General features: G+C 35.8%; 2 protein-coding genes across 5 annotated transcripts in view; both read right to left on the reverse strand.

The window, feature by feature from the left end:
* Positions 1–4,079: 4,079 nt before the first annotated feature.
* On the reverse strand, positions 4,080–11,791 carry LOC138319364 (calmodulin-like). Its single transcript, XM_069262460.1, has 5 exons — positions 9,483–11,791; positions 6,646–6,676; positions 6,269–6,412; positions 5,747–5,995; positions 4,080–5,477 (listed from the first exon to the last, which is right to left on the reverse strand). The coding sequence occupies exons 1-5, from the start codon at positions 9,495–9,497 to the stop codon at positions 5,449–5,451; spliced, it is 468 nt and encodes a 155-aa protein (XP_069118561.1). The 5' UTR covers positions 9,498–11,791; the 3' UTR covers positions 4,080–5,448.
* A 128-nt stretch (positions 11,792–11,919) lies between these two features.
* The window catches only part of LOC138319362 (calmodulin-like), a 49,414-nt gene continuing 42,841 nt past the window's right edge, over positions 11,920–18,492 (reverse strand). For all 4 annotated transcript variants that reach the window (XM_069262456.1, XM_069262457.1, XM_069262458.1 and 1 more), the window contains exon 5: positions 11,920–12,276. In XM_069262456.1, the coding sequence (XP_069118557.1) occupies positions 12,248–12,276 (29 nt within the window). In that variant the 3' untranslated portion in view covers positions 11,920–12,247. The remainder of the gene's footprint in view (positions 12,277–18,492) is intronic.

Here is an 18,492-nt window from a genome sequence, read left to right on the forward strand (position 1 = left end):
ACTGACACATCCACCAGGTAACAGCCGTGCTGATAGTCCGTCCATCCATGTCTATGAACCCTTACGATTTACCCTCGTAACCTCCTATAACCTATGTTGTATGAAGTGATAGTACTGTCATTTTCTACTAGAGCAATGGATGGTATTATCGTCGGGTTAAGCATCTCCGAGTCATAACAAAGTCATGTCACACAGTTGATTTAAAAATGTGATATAGTTGTCTATACAATTATCAGTGTTTTTATAGGTGCGCTCGTTTTCAACGTTAATCATGATAATAAGGGAGAATTCATTGTTCGCACTTCCGGTTGAATGGAGGCAGTTATCGCCAGTCTATGTTATTTCACCTATTAAAAGTACATTTTCTCACCTTGTGCCACGTTTGTTAACTGATTCATATTAATATTGCATACACAATTTGAAGACAATGTTTATGTTTACTGGTTCTGCTTTATTGATGACAATTCAGTGAAACCACGATTCACCTGACGTATTTTGTTGACAGAGACTTCCACAGGTACATGTAATTAATACATCATATAGTAAATAAATAATGTATGACTCCTATATATATATATGACTCCTTCCTTGCAGTTATGAATATTGGCAGTGAAATGCTAGTTTATGTAGTTCTACATTCACATTTATTAAAAACAAATAGTTCATTTAATTTCTAATGAAACGTTGTTAAATGATATAAGTTGATAATTATGTCATATTATGTAAAACCATGTGCTCTGTTAACGAAACATAGACCATGCAATTCAAAGCAATCTGATCATGACTTGAGCAGTATTTTTCTTTACAAGACAACAGCATTCTGATTAAATCTATAGACATATATTATAATTCCAGTTATTTTCTATATAACAATACAGCCAAATATACATCTGCATGATATTGTTACATCGGGAACTTCATGTAGATATAGATACTTAAGGAATGATTTTTATTGTTTGCGCGTCATGTTAAATATCTGTACAAAAAATGCAGTTTACACACCAGTAAACAACAAACAATAAAATTATTTCTTATATTTACATTTCGATTGACCATTTCATTCAAATCAAGTGTTTAAATAAAATAAAACTCTGTTTTTCCAATGTTATACGATCGTTGGAACAGCCGGTCCATTGATGGAATCCCGGAACAGCTGACTTCAATTTGGCGGGAAATGTTGTCAAATTTAGAGAGTACACAAAATATAGTTCCACATTGACTTTATCTTTTTTTATCCCATTTACACAATATTTGTTATTTTTTTTATTTGCTGACATATAATTTAAGATTTACATAACATTCATACATGCAATCTATTGAAGATGTTTCATACAGAAACAATAGGCCTAACCGGATGCGCATTCACACTACTTGCGGAAGTCAGTGTTCCGGTGTGTGTATTCTTGCGCGGCAACCACTGCGTTTACGCAAGTGTAAACGATTTCGCAGTTGGTAAGGTTATATAGCAAAGAGAAAACGGAAATGTAAATATTATGGTATAAACATCCACATGCACTTAGTCCATGACATGAAAGTGAAAGCAAGGTTCCAAATATAGGAACATTTCTCTACTTTATGTCCAATAATTTAAGACTACAAGTATTATTCCCCTCGATTTCTTTCAATTCAAGTTTTATTTGAGAATTGTATATTGAGATCCCTTTTTTATTTTTTTCCTAAACATTTTCTATTTAATGAAGAAAACTGATGATAACTGCCTCCAGTGTACAATTTGAGTTAGTTATCGACAGGCCCATTAACAGCATTGAAGTACCCCGGATGTACACAGAACGCTAGTCAATTTAGCAGACGCTCTAGAATTTGTCATAGATCATATATATTCTTGCATTTGTTTTACGATTTTGATCTCATAAGGAAAAGTGTTTTTGACTTACCTTATTCAATCACATAAGACGGCCCGAAATACAGCATGGAAAAACATTGTATATAAAGGTTTGAACATCAAAATACAAACAGATAAAGCTTTTCCTGAATGATGGTAGGGTCAGAAAGTTTCTAAAGAAGCAACCGGACTGTACCATTTATCAAAATAATTTTAAATCAAGGAAAAACTGGCGATAACTACCCACTGACGATAATACCCTCCATTGCTCTAGGAGAGTGAAACAGTAGTTTTGGTTTAAATTATTAAAATTTATCGCATCTCGGACAGAATTGTCCCCAAATGATTGGCGGAGAGCCCTCGCGTGGTGACCCCTAACACTTTATAGGGGGTCAGTAGATTTTATTATGGTGCAATATGGCGGCTCTCGCCCTCGCTTCAAAATTTAAACACATTCTCTTCAACTTAATAGATCATTTCATTACTGTAAAACTGTCCTTGCTATTTTTTGAGTACATTTAATTTACATTATACTATATTTATGAAACGGTTATGTACCCTTTGAATAATTCTTGTCATCACGGCTTCATATCTGATATTGTAAGAATACTTTGTAAACATGATCTGTTCAATTATCTATTGTAGTTTATTTCTGATGCTGTTTTCCAAAGTTTACAATGAAAGTCCATTGTTTATACCGCTGTCTATAGCTTAGAAGAAGTTACACTATTTAACAGAATGCAAAACGATACAGATATTTATGCTCGTTCATAACGTAATTACCCCACATTTTTTATGGTCAATTAGTTTGAAATTTCCTGAACATCTAAGAATGATAAATTGTATGGTTAAGTTATGTTTTACTTAAGAAAATCAGATATCTATGAGGTGTGTCATTTTTGTGGTATTTTGTATAACGACCGTATAACACATATAGCTTTACACTGCTCCAAAACTGAAAGTCTCAGAAATGATTTATTTTGTAATATTTGTGCAGATTTCGATCCAGAATAAAGCATCTCCGCCACTCTTTATCAGATTATAACCTGATTCATATACTTCTAGGAGGAATCCTACATTTCAAGTTAAATTATATTAATAGAATGAAGTTCAGTGCGTGTTCTTTATCTTTTATAAATAAATAATATTCTAGTATGTGTCCTCATGCATCTGATGAACGTATTATTTTGTATCTCCGCTCAGATATGATTTTATATATTAAGTAAAGTCGGTAATCGGTTTCGTTTTCGATGATTATTTTCACTGTTTTTGCCAGGTAGTTAACTACAAATAAGCTTAAATTGTAGAATCACTCGTGAGACTTTCAAAAGATAAGCCTTCCAAAAAAGAAGTCAAGGAATTTTTGATCGCACATTGCGTGAATATGCATAATAGTCTTGTAAATGACTGATAATAAAAACCTAATGTTGAGATCATTCGTGATAGTGTTGATAACAAAAATACATTTTCCTACGATAACCTCCTCTTCTAGAACTCGTTCCTTTTCCGATTTTCAAATACATTTGTGTAGTGTATAACATGAACTTTTCATTTGTGCATTGTCATGTACTGTTTTTTTTTCATTGTTTGGAGTTTTGATATCATTCCATGGTTAGAAATATTTGATGGAGCAATAGTGACAATACTATAAAAGCAAAATTCGTTCTTTCTATATTCTGCTTTCAAAGCAACCATGGAAACAACGACAGTTTCTACAACGAACATTTCAGGTTATACATTATTGTCTTGAAGCACAAAACACGATTTTAGGGCGCTTTTTCGTGGATGCTTCTGTTATGTATGACACTAAATATGTAGTTATGAGATAAGGGAGATAATTCCTATAGCTTTAATATCAATACAGCCTATAAAGGTCATATCATTGATTTAGGTTATAGAACTTTCTAGAATATTATCATCGTATAAACAAATATGTTTGTAAACATGTTGATTATAAGTAGAAGTTCTGTGTGTTTACTTGTTTACTGTTTTTAGTTAGATATTTCTAGAAGTAGAAGGTTCTCCAATATTCTTGAATTAGGGTTTAGCTATATATACTCGAGGTGTCCAAGGCTAATCAGAACTGTAATGAGACCTGTAATGAGACATATCAAGAATTGTACAGTGCCATATTAGATTCTATTGGGAGAGCTATTGTGACTTTATCTGTGGATTATTACAACACTTTGTGTGGATTTATTCATATTGCCTGGAACTTTAAAAATCATCGGTGGACATTCAATTTCCTTGTGGATTTGTGATTATTGTTAATTTGAAACCTGGAAGGATCAAGGATTATACCAGGACATTCGCATACAGATAAGTAACACTTTAAATCATCGTACTACTCTTGTACCACCACCAATTACTTTAGACATTGTAAACCATCTCTGTATAATATTGTATATATAATTAAATTGTGTTTTGAATTTAGCTGCTGGTTTCTCATTTCTGTTATTCGTTAATGTAACATCTAGTTTTTGTCATCTTGATGTGCCTTTTTTGTACAGGCAGTTGTTAAACACATTTTTTTCGATATAGTCCATTTGTATGCTGAACACACAAACAATACAATTAACCAATTTAATCAAATATTATGTGTTATATGCATGACTGGAAATAAACAGTAATGATTATTGTGTATACATTAAGGAGGGGTTCTAATGGTTGTGTGTATATAGGATATATTGTCATGTAATGTTTTCGGGATGCAATGAATTATTTTTAACATTTTTATCTTGATTTGAAATAAGAAGCTCAAATTTTCAATGGCTGTAATGGTGTAAAGTACGTAACTTTTGTAACTGAAGAAAAATAATAAGTTGTCTGGTACTGTTTTTGATTGGGAAAAAATACCATTCATCGGCAGTCGAGCATCTTTAACGTTTGCGAACAACAATTCTTAGTCAAACAATACTCCTGCTTATCTAAAGATCTAACGACGAAAAGAAAGAAATAAAAAATGAAGAACGACAACTTTGAACTCAAATTAAACATTTATTCATAATTTTCGAACAATCAATATGGCAATAAATACACGTATCTTTCACCAAAAATGAAACAACAAAAAGTGACCAAAACTTCTCAAAATGAATTGGTGGAATAACCTTCCCCGTAACATGAGAATCTTTTTGACAGATTTATTCAGTTAAAATTCCACATCAGTACCAAAAACAAGGAAGATATTTAACATATACCGATGAATTGGTAAATGCATCCAGCTGGGTATCGGCACACAGTAACCAGGAGATCCTTGTGTAAGTTATTAAGCCACATGGTACATGGAATCACTGACCAGGTAAAACAGTCCATGAATCACGTATCACATTTGGTCCACGTGGTACGTTGGTACGACGTTTACCTGCCCAGGTAAAGTTAGGTCCATGCTTGGCAAAAATATGTGTAAAAAAGTAAAATATAACTTTCACGGTGATGTCTTTTTGAGTACAAGGTGATTTTCCTCCGACCAGATCTGGCCTGGTAAGATTTCGGTTTCGTGTTACTTTGCAATTGCCAGTTGTGCCAGTTGTGGCGACGTCAAGCATTTATGATTAATATACCTAAGTCTATACGAAGTGGTGATATATATGTATGATTTACCGATCTTATCGGCCCGTCATCATCTTCACAAATTCTGTAAACAAAACATAATTTATTAAGGAAGGATAGCGACAAGCAATAGCAATTATCTTATTGTGATCAGTTTTGGTACCGACACCGTGAGAATAGATTATTATAATGATGTATCATTATTTCTCCTCAACTGATTCAATATAAGTCCAGATTGATAGTAACACGATCTATACATGGGTTAAAAATCTGTATCTATTTACTAGTATATACATGTATATATGTAGCTGGTTATAACTGTCTTTAATGACGTGTGACCTCCAGTTAGCTTACCTTCGTAATTTACACTACCATCGCCGTCTGTGTCGGCCTCTTTGATCATACTGTCCAGTTCCTCATCTGTCAACTTCTCGCCTAGGTTAGCCATCACCTGTTTTAGCTCCTCTGGACTGATGGAACCGTTCCCATCCCTGTCAAAAAGTCGGAACGCCTCTAACATTTGTTCCTCGGGAGATTCCGGAGCGTTGCTCATCCTCTTTGCCATCATGGTGAGGAATTCAGCAAAGTCAATGGTCCCACTGCCTAGATGATGAATCAAAAAGAAATATCAGTATACAGTGTAATAGATATTAAGTATTACCATTCTGGTAGAATACAAAATACGCCTGGTCATTATTTGATTCTACCAGGGTGTTATAACACCATATTCACCTCATCCAATGGTCACAATTCATAGGTAATATTGCATTTGCAAGAAGTGGGAAATTTCTCGCGGAAACTGTAATTCGGAAAGTGTAAGTATTAATACATCTTAATAATATAAATGTCACAAGTAAAACTGAACATGGCACTCACCATCAGCATCAACCTCCTGTAACATACATCTAAGCTCGGCCTCTGTGGGGTTCTGACCTAGTGACCTCATCACCGTCGACAGTTCCTTGGTAGTAATGGTTCCGTCTCCATCCTTATCGAACATGCCGAACGCCTCCTTACATTCTAAAGGTCAAGCAAGGAAAGCACGGATCTTATAGTACATATCTAAGATATAATATAAGATATATATCGTTCCAAATAAAAATATTTTACAAAGACGGAAGAAATATATTACATGTCTATATTTCAACATGTTTAAGCAACGGACTATCGTTGTAAACTGTTGTCATCTACCGGCTATCATATCAGTATTGAATGTTGATGTGGACTCCAACCATTTTAGGAAGTGAAATTACCTGCGACCTGGTCAGCTGTTAGATCTTCTGCCTGGAACAAACAATTGAATATAAGACGTAGAGTAAATAATTAAAGCAAACTGGAAATCCACGCACGAAGATATTTTTATGTCACAATACATCACCATGACTTCCGATGTATTCTCAAATTCTTAAAAGAATTGGTGAAGTAACAACACTTGTAAAAGTAAATGCGAAAAAGAAGAGTCAGAAAAAGTTTAAAATATGAATTTAAAAGAACACTAGTTTAATCAGAAATAATAATAAGTAAACGATACCAGATATTTCAATATATTTAGGATATTTCATACTTTGAGCCGGGTGGCTAGTTCAGAGTACTTAGGTTACTGTTAGACATTTCCATCGCATGTGACAATGAGCTGCAAATGTAAACTCTAGCGGGGGCCATTTCAAAATTACTTGACATAACAACCAGATGAGCGATACGGGCCCTTTTGTCTTTTTGCCCCCCCACCCCCCCACCCCATTTTTGCCGACTGAAATAATACAATGAGTTCTAAAAATTCACATTTCAAAGAAAAAGGATCCTCCTGCATATTTTTCGTAATTCAGTTTTAGAAAATTTTCCAATGCACGGCATATTTCCTAAACCATTCAAGCACGAAATGTTTAAACTCTTTATAATTAAAATTTTCTACACATGAACTAGGCTAAATGTCCATCAAAGATCTACTATTTAAAAAATGTCTCTTACATTCATTACTATTTTGAGTTACACACCAATGTGCCGATGGTGTGAAGCCGGTATGTTCAGATCGAAGAGGGTTGCATATATAATGATATGACGACACGCACAAATATCATTTCTAAGTGTAAGAAACTTTAAATAGAAAAAATAACAAGTTAAGAGCACTTTAAAAATCAAAATACATCGTAAACTCATCTCAGCCTTTCTAAATCTAAATATTTTCCCGGGGGAGACCCACGGATTTCCCAGAAACTTGTTTAGTTTTCCTTATGTTGGTGATATGAGTGACCATCCTGAAAATATAATAATTTGAAGTTGGAGGGATAATCTAAAAACGCTAGACTGACTTGACGCAAATTGACCGAATAACTTTCCGTCGATTTCGATTCCTACTAGGTCTTGACAGTGCACATACTTTGGTTTTGTTGATGTTGTCATATACAAGTTTTGAAGTTTTAAATAACCTTTCTTAATGCAACTGCTGCAATGAAATCAACTGAACGGATCAATGCCTATCGAGTGTAACATACATGTGCATTGAATGAATCACTGCATAAGATGGAATCAAATCCTTTTTGACGAGTTACATATACTATATACACCTCGACAAAACTGACTTATTGATGTTCGGCTTATCTATAGTCTACTGTACTTGTCAATCTTGACCATATGACGAAGAATGAAACACTTTAATTTAATTCATTGTTATAGAACAACCATACTGACTACATGTCAAGCAACTGAATTCAGTTGGTTCATTCCCACTCAAACTTTACCTGAGTTTACCTGTGTAAAAGTTGGCTATAGTCTGTATCAACTATGTCGATTAATTCCAGGTGTAAAGGTAAAAAGGGAAGCAGAATTTAGCTGTATCCAATGAAAATATATTTCGTATGAAATTATAAATTTAAAAAAATGGTGTGTACCAAATGTAAAAGTTTTTTCTGGTTTATTTAATTAATCGGTAATTTACATTTTTTTTTATTAATTTTAATATCTTAATTAATCCCAAATATATTTGAACACATATGCTTTATTTTGTTTTCCTATTTAGGAAAGATTTTTGGTTTTGATGTATTCAAGTAATGAAACCTGTTGTCAGTTTCTGATACATTGCATATCACATTTACAATGTATATTTACACTTTTTAGCTCATCAGTTTTCGGATAGCTATATATGTGTATGCCAATGTCACTCCGACTATATATATGCTGCTTTGTCTCAATTTTCAGTTATTTTGGAGGAAGTTGACTTAATTTTTTTTATATTTGTTTCAAATTTTGAGAATTCATTAAAGTAAATAATGGTGTAACAATCTTTTAACATACAGTAGATTTAAGGAATCTACACCGACTGAGGGATAAATTAGATAATCATGGAAATAACAGGCTTAACAGAGATTTGTTGAACATCTCATGACTAGAAGTATCTATACCAAAGGGATATCATTCAACTCAGGAAAAAAACCCGTTAATAGTTTCAATGGTATTATGGCATCTAAGTCTTAAGAGGTTTTTCTATGATGATATAGATGATCAAACGAAAACGATTCAGAAAATTATAGTTTTACTGTTGTGTTATCAAACTATCTACTTAGTTGTTTCCCATGTGTAATCTAGACACTTATAGATATATACATGTACATGTAAAGTGTGGTATATATATGTTCACCGTTTTGTAAACCATTTGGCATTATTTTCTTTCATATTTTGGAAATTGGCTTAAATATATGTCTATATAAGATAATCATTGTTTTACTAGTATTTTACATACAATTTCTCAGCATCTGCATTTATATGAAAACCTATATATAAGAATAGGCTAATGAAAAATAACTATATTACAGAAATGTCAGTACAGATTAATTTGAAATTGTGATGTTAAAAAGGAAGTTTGTAAACAATATGTACAGATTTAGATATAATGAAGTTACTCAACAAAAATGGACGATGCTCCTACTTAGACACTGTCTTACATCGTCCAATAAGTTCACAAGTCTATACTTTAAGTTGTTACAGACATTTTCCACATAAAAGGTTTATAAACAGCTAAGTAAATGATAAGATAGCTGTGTGCGTTAGTTTACGATATGTATCTATACCACTACTCGAAAACAATAAGACTTACCTTGAGTCCCGACATGATTCCTGTGTGGTGTGAAATGTCGGAAAACCAAACTCTCTCCGGACTTTTCTATCTCTCCCTGGAGCAAACCGCAACATGTCCAAATGTGTACATCTTCGCGTCATTGCGTTAAAATGCAGCATACTTTCCCATGTTTCTGATTTATCCCAGGCAGCCATTGTCCACACTGTAGGTTTATTGTGATTTTAATAGTCTAGCCGATCCAGACCAAATTCTCCCCAAACGTTACCTGTTCACCATGACGAGAGGCACGTTATATCATGTCTGTTATATCATTTGTCTGTAACGTCATGGGGTGATTATCAACACCATGGGTCATAAAGGTATATATAGGTTTATCTTTAATTGTACGACACTTCCGTCATTTACAATACAAGTTAGTTTATACATGAATGGCCATAACTAAATACTGATTAGTGTATTCAAAGAGTAATATTAGTTATTTAAAATATTTTCATCTTGAAGAAAAAATGAGAAGCTCAAACGTTTCAATGGTAGTAATTGTGTAAAGTAAGTAAATTTTGTAACTGAAGAAAAAAACTTCGTCTTTTCCTGTTTTTTGATGGCGAAAACATACCATTTGTCAGCGGTAATGCATCTTTAAGATGAGCATAAATGATATTCATCATTTGAACAATGATTGGTGTTTAATCATGTATATGTGTGTCTAATTAACATAAAAATTATATAAAACAAATTATTTTGCCTTTGGTGCATGTGCAATCAGTACTTCATTCCATATAGGATATAGTGCCACAGAATTTTTTCGGGATGTAATTACTTATTTTTTCATATTTTTAACTTGAAGTAAAATCAAAAGCTAAAACTGTTCAATGGTGGTTATTGTGTTAAGTAAGTAACTTTTTTAACTGAAGAAAAAAAATCGTCTGCTCCTGTTTTTAATAGTGAAAAATATCATTTGTCAGCGATGGAGCATCTTTAATTAATACCACATAATCTTAGTAAATACTGTAAATACAAAACTATGACAAAATTACTAAATTTCCAAAAAAATCCTAATCCATACATATTTTGAATAGTTACCATACATGCATTAATCGAAACCTTACCGTGTTAGTTGATGTATTTACAATCTACAACTTCATTGCTAAATACTTAACTAAAATGGAGTCTAAAACGGTTCTAACCATATCCAGTCTTTTACAATAGTATTTTCTGTCCTTTCTCGATGACAGCACCCCTTCATCCGGAGCTTTGGTGATGTATATTATAATAGTTGGTATTCAGTGATGAGTTTCGGATTAGATAACAATGGATTAACCAGCGGTGACAACATGATCTTCTAAGGAAACTTATATCTGATATGATGTATTGCGACATATGACAAATACTTGTGGCCATTTCCATTGGATACAAAATGTGCATCTCCATCATTGGCCGCACAGAAAAGTGTGATGGGAAGTTTTCCAAAAAACACAAAATAATTTCGCTTGTCCGATGAAAGCAGATGTTCTTTGGTTTGATTCTGCAAGATAGATTTATAATCAATGTTTTTAGGAGTGATGCTGTTGGTGAAATACTACGCAAGTTTGATAGAAGCGGATTGATAAAGACCGTAAGAAAGACATGGCGATGTGTAAGGAAATAGTCATTTAATAAATGAGCTCACGGTTGTACCATGTCTCTTGTGGTTCAGCAGGTGAATCCAGCTTTTAGTACACAATTATTTCATTGGTACTAAGAAAACATTCAAAACTCTGACCTGAGGTAAAAGGGAAGACCTAGCGAACTGTTACTCGAGGTCATAGGTCGAGTACAGCTTCCCCGATACCAAGGGTCAGTGATAACCTCACTTTTTATATAGATAATGTCGGCATTAAAATTATCATCGGCATCATTATCAAAAATTATCTTATTTAAAAAACCCAGACAAAGACAAATTAATCTGTATCGATACGATTGAATGGGCTGTGAATTCAGAGAGGAGATTACTGTGTACAGGCGTATGTCACAATGCTACTCAACAGGGTTATTGTCACACCTGGTAATAAGTCAAGGACTAGTGGCATAAACGTGTGATTTCCACGATAAAAATTAAGATACTTATTAAATTCGTTATTACAGTCATTACAAATCAGAAATGTTTTATAATGATTTTGCTGTAAATCTACCTCGAGTTTAATGGCAAATAAACAGTGCAAAAAAAAAAAGTCGATATACGTATTTTACACCCTAACTTCGTGGATGAAAAGATGGAACATTAACCAAGAATAATGTATTTATATACAAGACTATACCAGCTGCCTGTATTCTAACCATTATGTTATGTGAAGCAGTACACCGCCCATGGTATACAAATATTATTAGCAATGTTTCTTAGTAATTTTAAAAACAAGAAAACATGTATTTCTCAAAGATAAGATAGATATTATAGAGGTAATAACTGTTAACAAGCACATAGTATGAAAATGAAATTTATTTCCAAAATGGTGATGAATATGTTCTTTTTAAAATTAATTGTAAATACGTGTAATTAAATAACAATTCATAACATTGAATAGTTATATACAATTTACATAAAAATAATATATTTTGACAATATTGATTGTAAGATACAGTTCTCGATTCTCCGTAATGTGTGCGTTAGTGGTCAGGCGCGCGAAGCGGAGCAAAACCACAGTCCGACACAGGACTTGGAAAACGGCCCAAACATGCGAAGGTGTTAGCGGAGTATGGCCATAAATTCTTCAGTAGATTTGACACACAGGTAGGTAGTTTGCTATCGCTTATCTATCCTCCATTATCTGAACAAATTCTGTAACAGAAACAGAGACACTACAAGTGAGCTATTTCATACAGCTAATAGGTCGGTCAAAATATGCGTTTCCTAGCAGAAACAAGCTTGCATGCTTCATTCATTCGTCCGTTCAACTAGTCCGACCATTCGTTCATTAGTTCGACCATTCGTTCATTAGTTCGACCATTCGTTCATTAGTCCGACCATTCCTTCATTAGTTCAACCATTCCTTCATTTGTCCGACCATTCGTTCATTAGTTCGACCATTCGTTCATTATTCCGACCATTCGTTAATTAGTGCGACCATTCGTTCATTAGTTCGACCATTCGTTCATTAGTCCGACCATTCGTTCATTAGTCCGACCATTCGTTCATTAGTCCGACCATTCGTTCATTAGTTCGACCATTCGTTCATTAGTTCGACCATTCGTTCATTAGTCCGACCATTCGTTCATTAGTTCGACCATTCGTTCATTAGTCCGACCATTCGTTCATTAGTCCGACCATTCGTTCATTACTTCGACCATTCGTTCATTAGTCCGACCATTTTTTCGACCATTCGTTCATTAGTGCGACCATTCGTTCATTAGTTCGACCATTCGTTCATTAGTGCGACCATTCGTTCATTAGTGCGACCATTCGTTCATTAGTGCGACCATTCGTTCATTAGTCCGACCATTCGTTCATTAGTTCGACCATTCGTTCATTAGTCCGACCATTCGTTCATTAGTCCGACCATTCGTTCATTAGTCCGACCATTCGTTCATTAGTTCGACCATTCGTTCATTAGGTCGACCATTCGTTCATTAGTTCGACCATTCTTTCATTAGTGCGACCATTCGTTCATTAGTTCATTAGTCTGACCATTCGTTCATTAGTTCGACCATTCTTCATTAGTCGACCATTCGTTCATTAGTCGACCATTAGTTCATTAGTTCGACCATTCGTTCATTAGTTCGACCATTATTCATTAGTTCGACCATTCATAGCCATTCGTTCATTAGTGCGACCATTCGTTCATTTAGTTCGACCATTCGTTCATTAGTCCGACCATTCGTTCATTAGTCCGACCATTCGTTCATTAGTCCGACCATTCGTTCATTAGTTCGACCATTCGTTCATTAGTCCGACCATTCGTTCATTAGTCCGACCATTCGTTCATTAGTCCGACCATTCGTTCATTAGTTCGACCATTCGTTCATTAGTCCGACCATTCGTTTTTCGACCATTCGTTCATTAGTCCGACCATTCGTTCATTAGTCCGACCATTCGTTCATTAGTTCGACCATTCGTTCATTAGGTCGACCATTCGTTCATTAGTTCGACCATTCGTTCATTAGTGCGACCATTCGTTCATTAGTTCGACCATTCGTTCATTAGTCCGACCATTCGTTCATTAGTCCGACCATTCGTTCATTAGTCCGACCATTCGTTCATTAGTCCGACCATTCGTTCATTAGTTCGACCATTCGTTCATTAGTCCGACCATTCGTTCATTAGTTCGACCATTCGTTCATTAGTATGACCATTCGTTCATTAGTTCGACCATTCATTCATTTGTTCGTCGACATTCGTTCATTAGTGCGACCATTCGTTCATTAGTTCGACCATTCGTGCATTAGTTCGACCATTCGTTCATTAGTTCAACCATTCATTCATTTGTTCGACCATTCGTTCATTAGTTCAACCATTCATTCATTGTTCGACCATTCGTTATTAGTCGACCATTCGTTCATTAGTGCGACCATTCGTTCATTATGCGACCATTCGTTCATTAGTTCGACATTCGTTCATTAGTCGACCATTCGTTCATTAGTGCGACCATTCGTTCATTAGACCGACCATTCGTTCATGAGTCGACCATTCGTTCATTAGTTCGACCATTCGTTCATTAGTCCGACCATTCGTTCATTAGTCGACCATTCGTTCATTAGTTCGACCATTCGTTCATTAGTCGACCATTCGTTTTAGCGACCATTCGTTCATTAGTTCGACCATTCGTTCATTAGTCCGACCATTCGTTCATTAGTTCGACCATTCGTTCATTAGTTCGACCATTCGTTCATTAGTTCGACCATTCGTTCATTAGTCGACCATTCGTTCATTAGTTCCGACCATTCGTTCATTAGTTCGACCATTCGTTCATTAGTCCGACCATTCGTTCATTAGTTCGACCATTCGTTCATTTGTCCGACCATTCGTTCATTAGTCCGACCATTCGTTCATTAGTTCGACCATTCGTTCATTAGTCCGACCATTCGTTCATTAGTCCGACCATTCGTTCATTAGTTCGACCATTCGTTCATTAGTCCGACCATTCGTTCATTAGTCCGACCATTCGTTCATTAGTTCGACCATTCGTTCATTAGTCCGACCATTCGTTTTAGTCCGACCATTCGTTCATTAGTCCGACCATTCGTTCATTAGTTCGACCATTCGTTCATTAGTCCGACCATTCGTTCATTAGTTCGACCATTCGTTCATTAGTTCGACCATTCGTTCATTAGTCCGACCATTCGTTCATTAGTTCGACCATTCGTTCATTAGTCCGACCATTCGTTCATTAGTTCGACCATTCGTTCATTAGTTCGACCATTCGTTCATTAGTTCGACCATTCGTTCATTAGTCCGACCATTCGTTCATTAGTCCGACCATTCGTTCATTATTAGTTCGACCATTCGTTCATTAGTCCGACCATTCGTTCATTAGTCGACCATTCGTTTCATTAGTTCGACCATTCGTTCATTAGTCGACCATTCGTTCATTAGTCCGACCATTCGTTCATTAGTTCGACCATTCGTTCATTAGTCCGACCATTCGTTCATTAGTTCGACCATTCGTTCATTAGTCCGACCATTCGTTCATTAGTCCGACCATTCGTTCATTAGTTCGACCATTCGTTCATTAGTCCGACCATTCGTTCATTAGTTCGACCATTCGTTCATTAGTCCGACCATTCGTTCATTAGTCCGACCATTCGTTCATTAGTTCGACCATTCGTTCATTAGGTCGACCATTCGTTCATTAGTTCGACCATTCTTTCATTAGTGCGACCATTCGTTCATTAGTTCATTAGTCTGACCATTCGTTCATTAGTTCGACCATTTATTCATTAGTACGACCATTCATTCATTAGTTCGATCATTCGTTTTAGTCCGACCATTCGTTCATTACTTCGACCATTCGTTCATTAGTATGACCATTCGTTCATTAGTTCGACCATTCATTCATTTGTTCGAACATTCGTTCATTAGTGCGACCATTCGTTCATTAGTTCGACCATTCGTGCATTAGTTCGACCATTCGTTCATTAGTTCAACCATTCATTCATTTGTTCGACCATTCGTTCATTAGTTCGACCATTCGTTCATTAGTTCGACCATTCGTTCATTAGTGCGACCATTCGTTCATTAGTTCGACCATTCGTTCATTAGTGCGACCATTCGTTCATTAGTGCGACCATTCGTTCATTAGACCGACCATTCGTTCATTAGTCCGACCATTCGTTCATTAGTTCGACCATTCATTCATTAGTCCGACCATTCGTTCATTAGTCCGACCATTCGTTCATTAGTTCGACCATTCGTTCATTAGTCCGACCATTCGTTTTAGACCGACCATTCGTTCATTAGTTCGACCATTCGTTCATTAGTCCGACCATTCGTTCATTAGTTCGACCATTCGTTCATTAGTTCGACCATTCGTTCATTAGTCCGACCATTCGTTCATAAGTTCGACCATTCGTTCATTAGTTCGACCATTAGTTCATTAGTGCGACCATTCGTTCATTAGACCGACAATTAGTTCATTAGTCCGACCATTCGTTCATTAGTTCGACCATTCATTCATTAGTCCGACCATTCGTTCATTAGTTCGACCATTCGTTCATTAGTCCGACCATTCGTTTTAGTCCGACCATTCGTTCATTAGTTCGATCATTAGTTCATTAGTCTGACCATTCATTCATTAGTTCGACCATTCGTTCATTAGTCCGACCATTCGTTTTAGTCCGACCATTCGTTCATTAGACCGACCATTCGTTCATTAGTCCGACCATTCGTTCATTAGTTCGACCATTCGTTCATAAGTCCGACCATTCGTTCATTAGTTCGACCATTCATTCATTAGTGCGATCATTAGTTCATTAGTCCGACCATTCGTTCATTAGTTCGACCAATTATTCATTAGTCCGACCATTCGTTCATTAGCTCGACCATTCGTTCATTAGTGCGACAATTCGTTCATTAGTTCGACCATTCGTGCATTAGTTCGACCATTCGTTCATTAGTTCGACCATTCATTCATTTGTTCGACCATTCGTTCATTAGTGCGACCATTCGTTCATTATTGCGACCATTCGTTCATTAGTCCGACCATTCGTTCATTAGTTCGACCATTCGTTCATTAGTTCAACCATTCATTCATTTGTTCGACCATTCGTTAATTAGTCCGATCATTCGTTCATTAGTGCGACCATCCGTTCATTAGTGCGACCATTCGTTCATTAGTTCGACTATTCGTTCATTAGTGCGACCATTCGTTCATTAGTCCGACCATTCGTTTTAGTCCGACCATTCTTTCGTTAGTTCGACCATTCGTTCATTAGATCGACCATTCGTTCATTAGTTCGACCATTCGTTTATTAGTCCGACCATTCGTTCATTAGTTCGATCATTACTTCATTAGTCTGACCATTCGTTCATTAGTTCGACCATTTATTCATTAGTCCGACCATTCGTTCATTAGTGCGACCATTCATTCATTAGTTCGATCATTCGTTTTAGTCCGACCATTCATTCATTACTTCGACCATTCGTTCATTAGTATAACCATTCGTTCATTAGTTCGACCATTCATTCATTTGTTCGACCATTCGTTCATTAGTGCGACCATTCGTTCATTAGTTCGACCATTCGTGCATTAGTTCGACCATTCGTTCATTAGTTCAACCATTCATTCATTTGTTCGACCATTCGTTAATTAGTCCGACCATTCGTTCATTAGTGCGACCATTCGTTCATTAGTGCGACCATTCGTTCATTAGTTCGACTATTCGTTCATTAGTGCGACCATTCGTTCATTAGTGCGACCATTCGTTCATTAGTATGACCATTCATTCATTAGTCCGACCATTCGTTCATTAGTTCGACCATTCGTTCATTAGTCCGACCATTCGTTCATTAGTTCGACCATTCGTTCATTAGTTCGACCATTCGTTCATTAGTTCGACCATTCGTTAATTAGTTCGACCATTCGTTCATTAGTCCGACTATTCGTTCATTAGTTCGACCATTCGTTCATTACTTCGACCATTCGTTCATTAGTATGACCATTCGTTCATTAGTTCGACCATTCATTCATTTGTTCGACCATTCGTTCATTAGTCCGACCATTCGTTCATTAGTGCGACCATTCGTTCATTAGTCCGACCATTCGTTCATTAGTTCGACCATTCGTTCATTACTTCGACCATTCGTTCATTAGTATGACCATTCGTTCATTAGTTCGACCATTCATTCATTTGTTCGACCATTCGTTCATTAGTCCGACCATTCGTTCATTAGTGCGACCATTCGTTCATTAGTCCGACCATTCGTTCATTAGTTCGACCATTCATTCATTAGTCCGACCATTCGTTTTAGTCCGACCATTCGTTCATTAGTCCGACCATTCGTTGATTAGTCCGACCATTCGTTCATTGGTCCGACCATTCGTTCATTAGTCCAACCATTCGTTCATTAGTCCGACCATTCGTTTTAGTCCGACCATTCGTTCATTAGTCCGACCATTCGTTGATTAGTCCGACCATTCGTTCATTAGTCCAACCATTCGTTGATTAGTCCGACCATTCGTTCATTATTCGCTTTTCGTTCGTTTACTCATTGATACATTCATACACACTCACGCAGTCCATCAATGAATGAGTGAGTCAATCAATCAACCAATCAATGAATCAACCAATCAATCATTCAATCAATCAAACAAATCAAACATAATTTTTCATATAATCACGCATTTGTCGAGATTTTACGATAATCACATTCTTATCATACTTGATTGATTCATTCAATTCGCACCTCACTACATAGAGAAAGACTATAAGATTCTTTCATTCTACCCGAGGGTCACACAATGTGATCTCGAGGGTAGAGTTATCAATTCTTCATATCCACATATAAAACGTTTTCTCATACCTTGGCGTTTTATTTCATTTTAATAGTGTTGGCATTTAT

Source organism: Argopecten irradians, chromosome 3, assembly GCF_041381155.1.
Source record: "Argopecten irradians isolate NY chromosome 3, Ai_NY, whole genome shotgun sequence".
NCBI lineage: Eukaryota > Metazoa > Mollusca > Bivalvia > Pectinida > Pectinidae > Argopecten > Argopecten irradians.

Bases quoted from the DNA above. Each gene is read 5' to 3' on its own strand.
- LOC138319364 (XM_069262460.1), bottom strand. The intron at 5,996-6,268 runs GTGAGTGCCATG...TTCATCATCTAG, and splicing joins ACAGGAGGTTGATGCTGATG to GCAGTGGGACCATTGACTTT. The intron at 5,478-5,746 runs GTAAGCTAACTG...TTTTGTTTACAG, and splicing joins TGGTAGTGTAAATTACGAAG to AATTTGTGAAGATGATGACG.